The 20,597-nt window shown below is 26.3% G+C and overlaps 1 protein-coding gene across 1 annotated transcript; it reads right to left on the minus strand.

Moving 5' to 3' along the window:
• Positions 1 to 11,737: 11,737 nt before the first annotated feature.
• On the minus strand, positions 11,738 to 15,416 carry LOC112603007 (zinc finger MYM-type protein 1-like). The gene is made up of 4 exons (XM_025351408.1): positions 14,956 to 15,416; positions 14,604 to 14,678; positions 14,232 to 14,330; positions 11,738 to 13,979 (listed from the first exon to the last, which is right to left on the minus strand). Exons 1-4 carry the CDS (start codon positions 14,989 to 14,991, stop codon positions 11,811 to 11,813), a joined length of 2,379 nt encoding a protein of 792 aa, XP_025207193.1. The 5' UTR covers positions 14,992 to 15,416; the 3' UTR covers positions 11,738 to 11,810.
• Positions 15,417 to 20,597: the final 5,181 nt, after the last annotated feature.

Raw genomic sequence — 20,597 nt, forward strand, 5'->3', positions numbered from 1 at the left:
GATAATTGATAATATACCTACTTAGTCGTTTGCAGAAGGTATTTTGTTGCCGTAACGAATAATTAAACTTTAGGAAGCTACTTACACTCCAGTACGTCATATCTATAAATATATATTTTTGCTTAAAAATGTATTATACATATATACAATTTAATACATTTCATGTATTTTTAAAAGGGTTGTGAGCGAATTGCAGCGATGCAATATGCTTACGCGTTCGATTTGTCAGCAGCACAATGGCGATAATGCTGTACGGGATCTTACGATTAAAATTTGTAAATTTTCGCGGCACGGTCGACGTATAACAGAAACAAAGAAAAGTAATTTATCGGTCAAAATTAACTCAGCACGAATTTTCGCATTGTAAATCTAGCGTGATTGATCAGGATCGATCGTATTTGAATATACGGACAAAGTACGCGGATTCGGATATTTGGGGTGCACTATAATAATGAAGATCTTTTGGCAGACATCGTTACTATAATATATGTAGTGGCGGCTTGTGGGTGCTGGTGGTAGAGGTACGATTTTAAATATAATACCCCTAGCCATAGATTTAACAAATTGTCAAATTAAATATATTAAAAATAATAAATATTATGTCACGTACGATGGTGCCGGTCGTCCAAAACTCGTATTTAAGACCGCAGATGCAATGTACACGCGTGTATTATGCACACAATTATGATTTATGAGACTTCGCTTATAATATAATTTGTAATACTATATTATTATATTAATATAATTAAAAATAATATTTAACAATAGCAATAGGAATTAGCAAATCGATAACGACGAGCGCACATAGTTAATTTTAAAAATAAATTACCCATTTTAGTAATATATAACAAAAATAATATTAATATTTTACTGTTTGGACGACGTTACCGGTCGTCCCGGCTCCGCAATAAGATTGTGACTTAAACGTGCCCGCACGCACACGGTTGCAGTGCGTTCGTTTATTATGTACGAATTCAGAATTGCTTAGACGACGCTGCCGGTCGTCCAGACACTGCTCGCGTGTGCATGCGTACCCATATGCTCCTCCTGCCTCCTGGCATCCGAGGGAAACAAATATAATGTTCGCACACCACAAAATACTATATAGAAATTCAAAAATTGCAGTTTTAATGAAAATTATTTTTTTTAAATATAGAATTAAGAATATACGTTAATTTTCTTCTTTTAATTATTTTTGTTGGGCGATCCCGTCGTCCAGGCCACGAGCCGCAACTGAATATACGTATATACAATATACATATAAAAATAATATTATTATTGTACGACATATGATGTTTCGGAAAGTTGATTAGGGAGGGGACGAAATTCGATATTTTATAATCAGTAATTAAATATTAATTTAATTTAATTTATATAGTGACTGATAGTTCAATATAGGTTTTTAAATCGGTATGCTATTGTGTGCGGTTTTATTAATGTACTGAATGTATGTGTACTTATAGTCTGAGATAAAGTTTTTAATATTGAGCTGAATTGTTCGAGCGTATAATTATTATATGATTAGGGTTATTTGTTAAATGAAGTTACACCGTCTATGTTATTTTAATATAATGGATAAACAAGTGGAAGGCATGTATATATTTTTTTCGTTTTTTTTTTTTTATATTAAGTTTTGTATGCACAATTTAATATAAATATAAAGTTAGTGTATTTTATTAGTTATTCTAAACCATATTATATAATTTAATTGTGTAAGTTGGGAAATAATACTTAGAACCTATTATATAAAAAAAAAAATATTATAATTGTCACTTTAAAATCAGAGAAAAATTATAATTCACAATTAAACCAACCGAAAAAAAATATTATACTTTGATTTAAACATATTATGTATTTTATATTGTTGTATATAATATGTTACTCAAAAATTGAAACATTTTTGAAATGTTGAGAATCAAAGTAACGAATACTTTAAATTCGATTGAGTGTTGTGAAGTAATGTTTTTATATGTCTATGAAATAATTGGTAATAAAATGCTATAATGGTTGAAAAATTTAAGACATAATTAAAAAAAAGAAAAATAGGTTTTGTTACCATTTTTTATAAAAAGTAGAGTAATGCAGGTAGAAATAACATTTTATATTTTCTCAATTTTACATTATTGCTATACATTTGGAACGATATATATATTTGCCACGTGTACATTATACAATATTTTGAATATTATATAATATATTTTGTGACGACCTTGCGTATACAAGTGATATGTGCTTCAACTACGACAACGGTTTTTAACTCTTACAATTATAAATGGCAATTCAAAAGTTTTCTATAAAAACAACAGTATCTAAGCTAATCGAGTACAGGTATGTGCTTGGTAACAGTTTGTTGGCGAGTTGTCACAATGTCAAAAATAACAGGACGATATTCAAGCTTTCCAGTTGCAATATATTTTGTCATTATTTTAAATCTAAGATGCACAACACTATGCCGTAGTTTTCGGTCAAATCATGAAAAATTCCTAGTAAAATATTATATAACGTGTAATAGAACATGATAATATTAAATTGTACTTATTTCAATTTTGTTATTACGCTTTTTTAATTGATTACCGTTGCATTATATCACTATTGTTCAAAAGGTTTTTAAAAAAAAAAAAAAAATGTCAAGAGTTTTCTTCGTATTATCTTTTAAATATAATTTTTATGCACTATAGTTTTACACGTGTTATAGATACTGTGTATAATATGTATTTCTGTGTATGAGTGTGTTAATGATTTAACGTAAACATACAATACTAATATAAAATTATCGATTTTTAGCGAGACAGGTCAGTTGATTTTATCAACGTTACTACCATATTAGATTTATAGGATTGTTTTGATTATAGTATTTTCGTGAAAAAATACTCGTTGTTATTTTGATCGTTTTGATGTAATAAATTTTTCGATCCCGGGTTCATTGAATTTTAACATGGTGAATGAATAAAAAAAATAAAAAAAATATAAATTTAATAGAATCTGTAGAATGTAGTATAGTTCTCGTATTTTCGGATTTTTTTGATCAAATACGTTTGTCTATATTATATTATTATTTATTATTAAATTTTCGTTCACATATGATCAATGGAAATTGTCCATCCTGTACGTATTCTATACGAGCTAAAATAGTATTATACATCTAATAAGCTAAAAATATTATATAAGATGGTTATATTATCACAAAACATTATAATAACTAAAAACTTATAAAAAAAAATCATTCCACAACAATTACAGTTTAACTGTAATGTGGCATATAAAATTTTCAATGGTCGAAACGAGCTCACAAAGTTGAATGAAAGAAAATAACAATTGTATAGGTTTTAATAGTAATAATATAACTATAATTTTCACCAATATAATATTATGTGCAAATCTAAATGATGTATTTACCTCGGTGACTTTTTTCTCTCCTCGCAAAGCATCCAAATCCATACCCTTCATCCCTTTTTTATTCTCTCTTTATTGAGCTCTATCGCCCTCTCACTCTCTTAACCACATATGTCCTTTCGTTTTCTAGTCGTTTTAAGCCATGTTGATTTATTATAATATGCACACAATTGCGCGATGATGTGTTATACACGACCCGATTAAATTCAACTCTTAGATTAGGCATACGTATACACTGTATTTATGTCTAGTATACAATGGTATACCTAATATATTATATTATATTATATTTATTATAAGCGGCATCTGTGATTGCTAGCGAAAACATTGTCGTAGGAATGTATAAATAAATTTGTGCACATGTATATTTAATGCTAATATAAGTGCGTAATAAGGGACGACGAGGGCAATTAACGCGTCTTTTAGAGAATGTGCTACTCAAAATCACTGCAAAAGCTACTGTATACTACGTCGCACCATGTCAGGTATTCGGGCGGCTTATGGGGTCAAATTCGATATTAAATACCCTGGGACGCCACTAGCCCCGTGACTTATCGCAGCCCACCAGTATGAAAAGCATCTCTGTACGTATATAGTATACATGGTCTCCCTAAGCTCCACATAAATAGATTAAATTTTCTATCGGGAATTGGAAAAATACCAGCGGTGCTGGTAATTGTTTTCTTTTATCTTCTCCTACTTCTATTGAAGCTATGGAATTGTGATATCAGCTTATCTGTGTACGGTACACCCAGCTCATTATCAATATTATCATTATTATTTTCGAATATATGAAGTGATGTAAAAGATGTCAAGACGAATAAATAAAAGAACATCAGTTAACCAAACATTTTTTATGGACATGTTACATTGATATTGACACCAAAAAACTTTCATGTAATAGTAATATGTTATCTATGTTTCTTGTAAATGAATGTATATATATATATAATGCACAAACAGTTCTGCACCTTGTTTGCTTTTCTGGCTACACTAATGAATTTTTATGTTATGTTAAATTTTTATTATTATAACTATGAACAAATAAAATAATAAAAACAATAAACACATTAGATAATTTATCCAGAAATTATAATCATTGATGAGTTTGATCTGTTGAGATGTTCAACCGGTACACTTTTACATTTTTCGACATTAAATTGAAATACAATTGTTATTACAATAAAAACAGATGAGTATAGTTTTATAGTTATAATAAACTCTTTTTTAAGTTATAGATATAATTTTTAACTGATATAAGTCTATAGTGATACTCTTTTCATTCTTTTATAATAGAGTTTTTTACGTAGTAAAATATGCTTATGGACAATATTTCCGAGTACTTTGGCATTTTTTTGCCATGTAAGACGTGTCTTATGGTTACATCAATTTTCGGGTTTAAAATTAGTTCTAATTTTGTTAACTATTTAATTGAACATTTTTATTGTAACTAAATTAATTTTTGAACGAGTTGCTTAAATTTATTTACTAAAGATAACAGTTTTTAGTAGTTATTTCATTAAGAATATTTAAAAGAAAATGCAACATTAAGTTTAGTGCTTATTTGGACAGTTTTTATTAATAATATGTTTGTAAAATAATATTAACTATTTTAATTTTCAATCTGCATAATTCACAAATGATGTCTTTAATAAAAAAGTCAAATAATTTAGAAATAACTTGTTAATCAAAAATAAATGAGCATCATATTTAGATGATTCACCATACTTTTTTGAATAAATCAGATGAAAAATATTAAGTGTGGGTCAACAACGAACAAAATAAAGAAAAATACTGTTTAGTATATAAATAATAATATTAAATCATAACAAAAATATATTCTAATACATCAGAGTATTATTAGATCTAATAATAAAAATGAAAACGAACTAAATATAGAAAAGTGGACATGTAGAGTCTTAAGCAAAGTGTTTGTTGTAATATTTACGGACGTGAGCAAATTGCTAATGCCTGGGAAAGCACCGTACGCATTTTATAATGATATATATTTTTCATACATTTTTCTAAATCCATCAAAAGCGAATGAATGTTTACCATAGTTTTACGCTGCAATGCAAAAAAATCAATCCGCTAGCAAAAAAAAAAAAAAATGGAAATAATAAATAATAACGTGGGTATGTAAAAAACGTGGTAATATAATATTATTATAGGGTATACATCTGTAATGAAGATAACATATAAAATTCCTCACTGCGTGTGATCGTGTGAAATCTCCAGGGATAAAAATATTTTTAAAAGAAAATTAGCTTTCGTATGTAGCAACACAAACGATAAAAATCACGGGATTTGATTTGAAATTAGATTAATATTTAATAGTTTGGAATATTTTATATATTATGTATCGTCTAAAACAAATTGGTGAACACTTCGCAGTAGTCAAGACATTTTCATCAACTTTACATAATATAAACATTGTTTACTCATAATCATCTTATGGGTATTTCAATCGATGGACTATACCATTATATATCATATTATTATACAATTTATTTAACCGTTGTTGTCTATTTTTATAGAATTAGTTTTTATTTACTGGGACATAGACATGTCATATATTTTTAATGTAATATATCCTATAAAATAAAACTGGTAGATTATGAAAATTCTTGAAAATATGCAACTCAGTATAGTGGTGTCTTCGAGAGTCGTGAAATATTATACTATTATATGTATACGTATTATGTTAATAAATGTCTTTAAATGTTTGTAATTTTTAAGTATGTATAAAAACCAATTTAAAATTTATCAGTAATTCCTTCATTGATTACTCTTGAAAATGAAGTTTACTATACTCATTATATATATTTTTTGAACTTGAACTATGCCAAATGTTGTATAAATTTGTTGTTATCATTTAAAAGTCCAAATTATAATATTTGATAATCGTAAACATTTTAATCTAGGTAATTCGTTCTTTAAATTTTAAAGTACTTGGATGCTTGAGAAAAGACACTTTTAAACCTCTACTTTTCTAATTTTCTTCTAAGTAATCATTTTTTTTTTTTTAAATTATACATACTTATTATTATCTTACCAATATTATAATACAACTCACTATATTAGAGGAGTTCAAAAACATACACGTTTTATAATTATTTTTAACAATATATTTAATTTAATATTTAATTTTATTAATATAACTTAACCTCGAAAATTTAATTTTTATTTCTTAACGCAAAGATCAATGCTTCATTCCAAAAATTAGTTTTAGAACGTCAAACTGTCTAGTTCGAACTATACCTGTAATATATTATCTGTGTAGTTTCGAAACATGTTTTTTTATATAAACAACGGGGCAGAAGGTTTTTTTTGCGTAAATAAATTGCGGGAAATGGATTTAAAACTATCAAAGCATTATTTACTTGATGGAATCGTGGATCGCGGGCACGATTATTTCGATAACTCCCGGGTGTTGGGGGGGGGGGGGGGGGGGAACTCGGACTACAATTTCAAAACTACTGGTCTAGGTGCCCATGTATTATTTTATATTGACGAGCTGAAATGACTCGTATATACCCACCATATACACGCTGTGGTATGCACCTTTGTCGGTTCTCATACCGTACATACCGATCAGTGTTTCCGTATCTAATAGTAGCTGTAGGTATCTACTACATTGGCGGCGTGCCGTTTAAATCCAAAATATAGCACTTTTACCGCACCTATATAATTATAACACGCGTGTACGCCGAGGTATTGCGGATAAACGTAAATAAGTTCGCCTTAGATGTGTTCCGTTCTGGAATTCGACACACGGCATTCCACTGTTTAACCGTGCGTGGTACTGTAGATCATCTCCAGTTCTTATTTAATCGTGGTCGTAGTTTTTCCGACAGTTTTGCACGTCACGCGCGTTATGCGCCATTAAAAAGTATAGTCTTGTATCGCGACGTATATCGACGTACGGTTGCGTTAAACGAAAAATAAAAGCCATTGCAATAATATTTTATAAGCCGTTTCTTATACCGCTCTCGTGACCAGTGATACATGTCAAAATAATAATAATAATAATAATAATAAAACTATAGTCCCACACGATTAAACGCGTGCATACAACCGGCTCGAAACGAAATCGTTGGTCGCTACTCGCTAGCTTGTAATTCATTCGACCACATTGAAAAATTGCAACCCATTTGGATCAGAATGTGTATGGTAAAATAAAATCACTATTTACATAAAATCGCTTTTGTAAAGTTGTCAATATATAATATTCAATTATTCGTCATTTTTTTTTTTTTTATATATATATACATGTAATCATCGTTAACAAAAATGCTACGCAGTTTTTTAATGCTGTACCATATAAATATACTGAACTTTTTTATTCAAAAATATAGTATAAAAATAAATTCTATGCAAATATATCGATTGTTGCTACGGTCAATTAAAGTGTATTATTATGTTGTATGCATATGTATGAGTTATTATGTTTAACAGTAATATTTAGGTAGTTTTTTATTTCACCAAGCTGAATTTTATTCATATCCTACATAATAAACTATTGTCAAGTATTTTAATATAATTTCACAGATTTAGTATATATTATAATTTATCACAATACATTGATTGAATTTATTTATATATGATGATCAATATACTGAATGGTTCGTCAACCATGCTCACTTACTTTTTTATCCTTCAGTTTAAATTATATAATTTTTATAATTTTTAAGTATATTTAAGGACTATTTTTTTTAATACTTACTTTTTCTATCCTGTTTGAAGAGTGTCACTTGAAAATATATTTTTATTTTATTTTCATTTGAGCACTAATCTTTTTTAATTAAGTTTTTAAACAAAAGATTTTTTTTAATACTGTTTTATTTAACTATTTATCTATGTAAAAAATCAAACGAGTTGTTTTTGAAACATTAAAATGTGCGTTCAAAGTTCAAACTAGACTTATTTTAATTTCATACAAGTCAATCTCATTAAAATATTGATTTTAAAAATAAATTTATATATCTCATATAAAAATTGCATATCAAACAATGTATATTCAGTTTTATAACGTCTAAGTTTTTGATTAAGTTATGAAAATAAAAACTAAGAAAAGAATCGACAACAAGTGTTTAAAAAAAAAAAAAGTTATATAGTATATTTTTCTCTGAAATTACAATTTCTGAGTAATGGCAATGAAATAAAACGCTATATTTAATAGTAATTTATTATTAGTTTAAAAAATTAAAGCAAACTTTTTTATACATCAAAAGAAAGAGTTTTTTTTTTTTTTAATAATACTTTAATCATGGATAAGTTACTCTCAATAATGTTTTAAAAAAACTATAATCAATTTACATCTCAGGATATTTAATTACTTCTAAAGATATTATTTGAACGAAAAGTTTCTTAAACCAATAATTGGGCTATTTTTAAAATATGGATATGCAAAAATAATATTGGCTATGCGATTGGACTATTTGTTAACTTAACTAATATTTTTTCATTAATAAGGTTTCGGCTAAATTAAGAATAAAACTTACCACGGAAATCACAATCCTTAAATTTAAATATAATATATTTTATATAACAATAATTATAAATAACTAAGTAAATTTAATTTGAAAACATTAGTTTCATTTTTTTAGATTAATATATTTTATGTTTTTCAGCATGCTGGTTATTTTGTTCGAAATGATCTCTAAGCCGTTGTTTGTGGTTCTCGATAAAATAATTTCTACATAAATTGTTTGTTTCAAGTCGTTAATTAATCAATTTTGAATGTTTATTTTAGTATACAAAGACATTTATTTTAAATGACAACGTCAACGTGATCAAGTGGAATAGGATTTAAAAAAAGAAAACTATATATATGTAATCTAATATTTAACAACGAATTTTATTGACATTATATATTGGACGTGGAATATGACAAGCATTTATTCATGTGTAATTTATGAATGAATCACTGTTAATATGATTTCAATCGATGTTTATTTCATAATGTAATTGAAAAAAAAATAATAATAAAATATTCATACAAACACAAATCCTGGGTAAATAATAAATATGATTAAAATTAAACAAAACGTACCTAAATAATATTGTATTAACAATAAAATAATTGTATTGTTAGTATTTATAATATTAAAATCAATAATAAATTATTTAAAAATATAATTAGGTACATATTTGTTTACTTATTAGTTTTTAGCTGAACAAATTTGTCTATACATTTTATGTTTAAAATATAAATAAATATCTTACGAGTATGCATTATTCGTTAATATGCATAATACTAGATAGTTCTTACTTCTTATTTTTTAAATTTATATATTGGAATGTATTGACATTAAATACATTAAAAAAAGATTAATTATAACTTATAATTGTAAAAAGTTAATTATGTTATACATTATACAATTAATCCCAAAAAACTTAAAATTACAGTAAAATGTATTTGTTTTTAAATTGCAGAATAAAATTAGTAGTGTGGAACTGAAATACTTATAACTTTTATTTCTATTTAAATATAATTATATTTGCATTTTAAATATAGAAATATAATTAAAATTGGATTTTATCCAATAACCCATTGTTTTTATTCGATGAATTCAATAAATTGGAATTTTAAATAACAATAACTTTCACCTTATAACAAGCAGCTTTAGTTAAACTTTTATAAAATTCATAGAAAATTTCGATATTATAAAGTTAATTATGAAGAGCTGCAAGTAAATTATGATTATAAAGTATCAATATAGTAAAGGTAGTATTATAAATTAGTAATAATTATTTTTTTAGATTTATTTGTAATATTTAATTAAATTATTACAGGATATATAATATTGATGAATGCATAATGTACTGTTTATGCATACACGTGAAGTTTTTTAATTACAATTTAAATTGTTGTAAATAGCCTAATATATATATTTTTTAAATTCAAATCTTGTAATTTTATTAGTTTTGAATGTTTAACTATTAAATTAAAATTTACAACGTTATAACATTAATATATACTTAAACACAATCAATTTATATATGTAGCATATGTAGTTAATGAATTATAAGGAAACTATTATTTTTTTTTTTTTTTTGTTGGGTAGAGAATATATGTAGAATAATAACAAAGGATGGTGGAAAATTCAAAAAGGGATAATATATGGGTGTGTTGTGGTAATAATGGTGAAGATAGTGAATTATATAGTCATAAAGTACGATATATTAATATTAAAGAGGATAAAGCTCAGTCAGCTTCTTTGATGTAAACCTGTATTGGTGAAACATCTACCAAGGCATCACTATATTAATCTATTATGGAAGTAGCAACAAGATATTCTCTGTTGTTGAAAGATTGATCAATTGTACCAATAAAGTTTGTAAAGCAGTCAGAAGTACTAATAACTTATCTAAATACATACAATAGTTATAAGGTAGAGTTAAGTTAATACCTATAACCACCAGTCAAGTGTGTTTTAGAGGGTGATATGTTCGAATAGTTTACAAAATTAAGTTAATAAGGCAATCGGTCATAAAGAGTAATTTAAGTGAGATTTGGGATTGATATTACTTTATATACACAAATGATTTCATAATCATTTTAAGATATGATTAATATTATTTAATGGTTGTATTGCATTAATTATTCAATTATTATTACAAAATAATTGAAGTTGTTTTCAGAGAAATAATTTATTTACTTCTAAAATTGAATTAAAATTGTTAACATAAATTTTATATTCTCACGGTATAGAACAAATAAAAATTATAATTTTTATCAAATATTTTGCCATACGAATTATTATTATTATGAACATTCTGTGTGTTTTAACATAGCAGCTTCCTACGAACAGTTGCGCGTTGCTGTTATAATACGATTGAAATATAAACCTCAGTCATGTCGGGAGATCTGCTGCGTATAGTATGTCAGGTGCAATATTTTACAGGTCAATGGGAAATATGCAAAGTGTACCGTATTAAATGAGGAGTAGGAAGTGCATCACAGGGGATGTAGTCAGTGGCGTAAATTGGGCTAAATTGTTAGGGTTGCAATCAGTTTCTAGGTTAGACAGACTTGTGGGGGGGCTTTGCCCCCCACACCCCCCTAAAATATTTTATTTTATTCTAGATTTAACATTACAAGTACATAAATTCAACAAAACTATTTTAACCTTAAACACATATTGTATCTATTGGCAATTAGTATTATGAATATACGCTATAAATAGGGTATATAATTACTTACTGTCAATAAAATATTTATAATTTTCTTAAACAATATATGAGTACATTAAAAAAAAACAATTTTTTTATTTTATAAAATTTATATTTTAATAACAGCTGCCATTTATATTTTTTGTGTAATATAATACCTAATACAATATAATATATATATATACATTATAGGTAGATTTAAAATATTAGTTGGTTTTTTACTGAGGGAATAATATCATTTACTGCAGTAGTAATCGGCGGCCTCTACATTCTGCGGCAGCACTGAATTTTTCTATTACTAAATCTTTATCTATAAGAGATGATCTTTCACGTTCAATTTGCAAGATTCCAAGACTGTTTAATCTTGATTGTCCCATTGTGGTTCTTAAATATGTTTTTAACCTACGTAAACAAGAAAAACTTCTTTCGCATGATGCGGAGTTAGTTGGTATAGTAATAAATAATTGTATCAAACTTGTTAATGTTGGAAATCCAGCTTTATAATTTTCTGATGCAATGAAATTGATTTTTGATTGCACATTACTTTGATTATGTACAGCTTTATACATCCTATTTAAAATTTTTGTTTCTGCTTTAAGATTATCCTCATCAAAACCATACATTTTATTTATTTCTTTAAAAGAATTATTATTTGGAGTATCATTTAAGAGTATGTCTTGCATACAGTTTAAAATATATAAATTATTTTCTTCAAACCTTTCACTCATGTCATTTATAATATTATCCAGAACAGCAAAATATATATTTATTTTATAATGTTTATTTATGGTAGTATTTTCAACCTCCTTCAATCCACCGCCAAGTTTAGCTGGTATTTTTTGCTTTCTGGGAAGTATAGGAGAAGAAACATTATATTGTTTTCTTAAAATGTCTACTTCATTCCAAGTGTTATTAAAACTTTCTTCACACCGCATATTGCATAATTCTTGTATTGTTTCTTTTGCCATTGACTGTACATTACTATAAATTATTGAACTTGATTGTAAATACTTTGATAAAATATTAGTTAACAACAGTATCTTTTTAAGAAAGTATATACAAAATAAAAATTCAAAAGTATTTATTGACTTTAGTAATGCATTAGCATCAGATCCATAAACAGCATCATTTTCCGAAATATCTTCTAATGTACTAACCACAGTTTGAAAATTGAATAAAACCGCCTTGAGGGCATCTAGTCGGCAACTCCACCTAGTATCACTGAGACTTTTTAAAGTTTTAGGTCCTTCACATGTACTTATATTTAAAACTGAATACATTTTTTCAAAAATTGCATGCCTCTTGGATGATGCACCAATAAAATTATGTAATGTATTTAATGTTCCAAATACATTTCTTACATAAGATACTTGTTTAGCCAAATCTATAAGGCATAAATTTAAAATATGTGCATTACAGTGAATGTACATTGCTAAATGATTTTCTTCTTTAATTCTTGCTTGTACCCCTTTATACGACCCTCTCATTGACGCTGCACCGTCGTAACACTGCCCTCTCAAGTTTTCTATTTTTAAACCATGAGATACAAGAGTTGATTTTATTAACATTGAAAGTGTTTCTCCATCTGTATTTTCTGTTTTATAAAAACCAAGAAAAACTTCTGCTGGAGATAAATCTTTTGTTGCGTATCTTATAATAATTGCGACTTGTTCATGTCGAGACAAATCTTGAGTTTCGTCAACTATTATACTGAAAATACCCGCAGCTATTACATTATCAATTATATTTTCAATAACAATATTAGCTAAATACTCAAGAAATGTATTGGTGTAATCACCACTGACATAACGAAATGTCTTTTCTTTTTCAATAAAATATCGTTGAATAATATCATTATCTTTAGCACGAAGTGTTAATAGTTCTAGAAAGTTTCCTTTGTTTGAAGAGTCTTCGTCTTCTCTATGACCTCTGATAGCTATTCCTTGACGAGCACAAAAAAGTAAACTGTCTAAAATACATTTTAAATAGGCTCGATTATCAGCTACTATCTGCTGATGGTGTGTATTAATTTTGCTAATTATACTCCCAGATTTCTTAGAATTTTTATAACCAGCTAATTTGGCACTAGCTTCTTTGTGTCCAAATGATTTTTCATGCTGAGGAAAAGACTTGAAACTAGCTTTTGACCATTGCTTGAATCCAACACTAACAAAAGTTGGATCTGATGTTTTAGATGGAAAAACACGACAGTAAAAACAATATGCAGAGTTACTGCTAGGACTATATTCTATCCAAGGAAAAGAAGTATACCACTCTGTTCGAAATTTTCTTCCTAAATGCTGTGGAAATATAATGTTATTTGGTTGATACGGTCCAAACCCACTTGAAAATAAAATTAAAGCATTTGTATTCTTATGACCAGGATCTCGATTAAGATTGTCACTTATCTAGATAAATATATATACTTGAAATTAAAATAAATTTTAACAAATACCATATACAATTATTCAATTTATTAAAGAGTATAAAAATGAGTGAATATTGACTATTTTGTACAACATTTAAAATTCTACAAATTGAAATTATAATTATTTCAATACTTGTTTTATGTTTTGTGATTGCATGTACATACTATTTAAAATTCAAAACTTTTATCATTGGTTTAAAGATTAAAATTGAATGCAATATTTTATATTTACCAATAGTGTATTTGTAGTTTGATCTGACTTTGATGTACCTACATGGCTAGATATAGCATTCTGAATTTGATTTATGTCCTTGGTATTTGGTAGAATATCCTAAAATGATCAATGAAATTAATACAAACATGATTTATATACATATTTATCACTTTTATACTACACAAAATAACCAATACATTTACTATTATTTATTTAACGTAGGTAACTAGTTACAGAATTTTCACTTTAAATTTATTAAGGTAAAGTGTTTACTGTTAACCAAAATATCCTTAAATATTAAATGATATTAAATTAATATAAATTTAATTTTAATAAATTGTAAATGAATACTAAAGATATGATATGAAATTAAGTATTAACTGTATTTACCATTTTTGATCTTTTTTCTGGGGAAAGGTGGTTTTCTTCAGGTAAGTTAACATTTTTCTCAGCATTAGTATTTTTCTAATAAGCAGGTACAACAATTTATTAGAATCAAAATAATAAAAAAATATATAGCAAAATAAATTTAATTTTCCCAATAATATAATATTACCTTAATAATTAATATAAAAATTAAATTACAGATCAAAAATAAACTGTTTTATTCATCAAAATTGTAGTTTTAATATAATATAAATCAGTAATATATTTTAATGGCTACTCTTAACTTAATGTATACTAAATATGTGTACTAAAGACTAAACAATTATATGAATTTAAAGTAAAAATAGACACTTACTTTTGACTTCGATACTTTTATAAGAAATTTGTCCATTGTAGTAAGTACTTAATTTTAAGTCGATCACGAATAAGAAATAACAAGTGTAAAAATTAAATTCATGAATAAAACAAACAAATAGTAATTTTAAACTATGAAACACGTTTTCATTATCAGCTACCATTGAGACTCGAGTCGGCCGATCACAATAAATATACATATTGGTATAATAATAGAAAATTATTAATAACAAAACTATAAATAAATGTGGAAAGGATATAGTATAATAATAATTCCAGTGCTTCAAGACAACGTTAAACATTGGTTCTCAAAATATAAATTAGTTAGTTTATTATTATATTGATATTTCAATTTTTTGATAATTGAAATCGTAATTTTTTGGAGTCGCAAAAAGATACTCTTGCGACCCTATGATATTTTCAGGGGTTGCAAGTGCGACCCCGTGCGACCCCCAGTTTACGCCACTGGATGTAGTATCTATTAGACGTTCTAATATTTGTACTACAAATTTCGACGCAATGGTGGTGGTCGATATTACATCCTAGTCGGGTTTTGCGTGTGGATATCTGCAATGCTTCAATCACACTTTTGTCGTAACAACTAGCATGCGGGTTCAGAATACCGTAGGTACATCACCTACCAGGAAACCACAATCCGAATTTCAATAGTTTCCATCGGTCATACGAGGCTACAAATAGGTTTATATAGCTTTATGTACATCAAACTGTCTTTTTTTTCATTTTAATAACATACATTAAAGTCTAATAAAAAATAATTAGTTATAGCTAAGTGAAATTTACTGGTACAAGTAGGTATTGTTAAAATATATAAAAAATTTGATTTTATTGTATATTGATTGTTTTGTGGCCTGAAAAAGTCCAATTTTTCTATTAATAACGATTTATAGGTTAACATAGTAAAATTCATCATTTTTCAAAGTATATTTATAAGTTTATATATTATTATTGTTCAATAGTTTATTTTTATTTTTTAGTTATTCAGATCTAAACATTTATTTTAATGCACACAATCATATACGTACATGAATAATATGTCTTACATATACTTTTTTAAATAATTTTCACAATATTAATTTGTTCCACGGGTTTAATAAATCTTAGATAAATATTATACACTGTGAATATATTTTATTTTTTGATAATTTTATGTTAAGTGAAAAGTATTTTTTTTAATTCTTAGATATCAGTATACGATAGTTCTGAATAAATAATAAAATAAACAAAAACTTTTATTTTATAATTAACAATTATAAAATATTAATAATAGCTTAAAAATATAATATATTATAAATTATATTACATACAAAATATAAAATATATGGTTTCTGAGCTAATACCAATAATACAATATAATAACAGTAGACCAGACAACTGGACGTTGTATATATTATTTATTATCAAAAAAAAAATGTAATGATTACTACTGAAGTACGTATTTAAATGGTTTAGACTTTTGAATAAAATAACAATTCTGGAAATGTATACATTTTATATCTTATTTATTAATTGAAGTGTTAGATATCAATATACATCGATAAATTAAATGCACAAAAATAAAAGGAAGTTTAGTGTAATAGACTTAATGCGCTATGAAATAATGATAAATTTGACCCCGATTGCCTTTAATGAACGACCATAAAACTATTTTCAGAAGAAGTATAACTAGAGGAAAAATTGCAACGAAGAAACTGAAATAGTGAAGCCTCATATTTTTAAAATGGGTAGTCTTATGATTGTATATTAAGCATTGAGACCTTCAACCTTCTCATCTCTTTCAATAGTTGTGTATTTAATAATATGGCTTTGCAATGTACATATTAGTTTAATAATTCTTAACAAATATTGTTTAATTAAATAACCACAAATTGCATATTAAATTAAAAGGTTTCTGATTTAAAAATCGATTATGAAAAAAGTATTGAAGACATTCAATCTCATTAAATTGCAACTATATAAGTAACTTAGTTAATGTATAGCTTATTCATTATTTGACAACACAGTAATGGATGGAAAATTTAATTTATTTTAAAAATATTTTTTTATACAAATATACTTGTACTAGTTGTACTAACCGGGACACCTCAGTTGTGTCCCGTGAAAAAGGTATAGGTACATAAATTGTGTCTCATTATATTGGTTATGTAGCAGAAATTTTATTTCGTTTTAAGGGTTCTCCGTGGTGTATTAATTATAAGGGAGCCCGGGCTCTGATATAATGTTGACTATTTAGTTAATAACTATATTTTCTAAGAACCACTTTTCCCTCCATCAATATGGGCAGAAAGAGTTCAAGTTTACAGCAAATAGCAAACGCATGCGAATCTTTTCACAAAAAATTTAATAGATTTTCAATAGTTACCATCCAAATATTTATATACTTTTAGATGTTTTAAAAATTATTTGAACCACAGTATAGTGTTAGTTAAAAGGTTGCTAATTTCTGTACGTCAATATAGGATACAACGCTCAAATAACATTTTATTTGTTGAAAATCAAATGAAAAATTGAATGAAAGTAAAATAGCAAGGTTAGATTTCTTAAAATGCTTATCTAAGTATAAACTTAATTTTTGACTAAATTTTTGATTGGTAACATTATTATTATTATTATTTATATATAAATATATATATTATTATAGACTACTTTGATTTTGATTATATTTATGTGATTTAACGTTTATAAAGTTTTCTATTAAATTTGATAAACAATGTTTTGATTGACTTTTGATTACTGATTATATACATAATTTTTATTTATTTATTTATTTTTGTTAGTTGTTTAAGAATCCTTGATTAGAATACACAAATTGCATCCCAAAAAATCTAAAACGCAATTTGTGTATATTTTTTTTTACGAGACCTAACTCATGTGCTCTATTAGAATTGTTTTTAATTATTTCTAAAAATCTATTATTAGGCCATGCTATAGCGTCATATATTAATTATTTAATACAATAGACGAGTTATTATACAACAATATTATAATATATTCGGAAGATTTGTATGTTATAATACCTATAATCTATATATTAGTTTATAGTAAAATATTTAAAGTACCTACTTTTAATTGTGATTTTTTAGTTATCTTGCAACTTGACTGCATACATTTTTAATTTAATATTTCAAACACGTTTATGTATTATAAAAATATCGATTATAATTATAAAAATAGCGGTTATTATTATTGATATCAATTCATAAAGCTCAGACGAAAGCCTAGTTAAGAGTATAATAATCCAGGATCATTTTGCTATACAGTTTTCCGTGGACTTCTTTGTACGTCTAAGTTGTTTTAACTTAATTAATAATAATAATTATTTGTATAATATCGGATAAGGTATGTCACGTGTATGAATGAATACAATGACGTGGGTGGGCTTAAGTCCTATTTGGAAAACTATTACAAAAATTTTTTTTTCATTTATAGTAGTTCATTTACAAAAAAAAAAGTGTGATAAATTTAGTTTCTAATTGTACATACAATAATTTTTATGAAAAAAGTATATCGTTATTACTTTTTAATCATAATATTATTATTAAAATAATATATTTTTGTGACTTTTAAATGTATGTTCATCACCGTTTACAAATAAATATATCAAATTATAATTTAAATAATTTTGATTTATATAAATAAAACACAAACGAAGGAACGCAGTGGCCTTACGTTAATAAAGACTATATTATTGTACTGTTAATATAATAATAATAATAAATCTCATGATTTAAGATATCGATGTATCAGTTGCCTTTGATGACGATGGATCGTTTTGCGATAATAATAAAAATTCATTTTTCGGACGCGTTTTCGCGAAAATACACCAATAATTTAGAGTTTTCAGCAAAGCACGCTACTTATCAACTGTCACGGGCGAGCAGATATCAATTTCGTTTATTGTTAGTTCTCGAATCTCGATCTGATCCCTTCCTCCTATGTGGTTAACTGTGCCCACTCGCCGCCTATTCAACAGCCCAACAGCATACCAACTCGTATTTTTCTCCTATGACCTGCATCGTCCCTATTTAATAGCTACACCACCCATACAGTCGTCCACAGACATTTCCTCCTTTTGAGGGTTATATTTATTTATTTTTTTTTTTTTTTGTGAAACCGTCACGTCAAACCGGCGCCAAACTTTTATCCCTTGTGCTCTCGCGTAAAAGCTTTTCGTACCACGAGTACCCTTATATGATCACCGGTGACGGACAGTGCCCATTCTGCTCCGTTTACCAAACGTTTCTCGCGTATCGATGTATTATAGATACAATAATATGTACTTAGATTGACTCTTAGCGTACATTGTGAATTCACGTTATACTATTGTACTGAAAATTCTTGATCACAGATTAATTCCAAAGATTTTAGAGCCACAGACGTATTAGTTTTATTAATAAAACTATAAAGGTTTGAACGAAAATATTCTATATATATTTTTTATATTGAACGTATTGTATTATGTTATTGTGCAGCACAGGTAAAATAATTTTAGTTTTAAATAGTGCATTCTATTTTATCTTTAAACGCATTAATCAACGTAGATAGGATATCTAAGAAGGGTTAAATGACTTAAGGTAGGTATTGAGAATTATTATCACTGGTATAAGGAGTTAAATATCTAGTTTTACGATATTTTTATACTTCGTTTCGATAACAATAATTATAAACAGTTTTTGACCGCTACATTTGAGCCGCCACCTTTAATTTTCACTAAAATAAACTCATAATTTTAATGAGCTGCAAATTGGCAACAATGCAAAAATCGAGAAAGTGTACATGTTGCGAGTAGACGTGGAGAAAACGATTTTTTTTTGGTAAAAATCAAATTGATAACAAAAATATTCTTCGTATTTGACATTTAAATACTCATAAATGAAATTTTAAAGTGCCGAAAAATAATTTTAACATTCACCTTATATCGAATAATGAGAAAGATATTTAAATTAAATTTAAAGAAATATTATTATTTATTCTTTTTGTTAAGGCCTATATTATACACTCACTGCAATAGTATAGTTTTAATAAATTATATGTACCGTATTATATTATATGTAATTTATTCTCACTAATACTTTGACATTAATTCGATCAACCAATGATCAACTTATGATTAACGCCGAAGAACTATAATTTTATCACGAAAAATAAACGATTATATTTATAGTGTATATGTATTGCAAACTTTAAATAATCCAATTTTAATGTATCTTATACCTTGATTATACGAATAATAATCACATATAAATAAATCCAAGTTAAATTTATTATAAACGTAGATATATTTACGTGCTATATCTATTGAGACGAATTATGTGAAATACCTTTTTGACTTTAAATTATATACAAATAATAGTTTTAATAATTATAATAATAGTTGTTAATAATTTTAGTTCACAAATAATAATGTGAATATATACCGTATAAGAAAAAATAGTACCATACATGTTAATACATTTATAAGTCATTCGCCGCTGTATGAATTGTAATATATTTATATGAACTATGTGTACGTCATTAATGTATTAATGTTTGTGAAAATCTGTATTTTTCGCTAAAAACTAAAATTAAAATATCAACATAATTGAAAATTTGAAATACGGATAGGTTTGATTTTTTTTTCTATTT

Source organism: Melanaphis sacchari, unplaced genomic scaffold (genome assembly GCF_002803265.2).
Source record: "Melanaphis sacchari strain LSU unplaced genomic scaffold, SCAv2.0 Contig105_pilon_pilon, whole genome shotgun sequence".
Taxonomy (NCBI): domain Eukaryota; kingdom Metazoa; phylum Arthropoda; class Insecta; order Hemiptera; family Aphididae; genus Melanaphis; species Melanaphis sacchari.

What these genes read in the sequence shown, in the direction of transcription:
- LOC112603007 (XM_025351408.1), bottom strand. Translation starts at nt 14,991, where the DNA reads ATGGACAAATTTCTTATAAAAGTATCGAAGTCAAAA. An exon ending in CAGAAAAAAGATCAAAAATG is followed by an intron (nt 14,331 to 14,603) that starts GTAAATACAGTT and finishes TGATCATTTTAG; the next exon opens with GATATTCTACCAAATACCAA. An exon ending in AAACTACAAATACACTATTG is followed by an intron (nt 13,980 to 14,231) that starts GTAAATATAAAA and finishes ATATTTATCTAG; the next exon opens with ATAAGTGACAATCTTAATCG.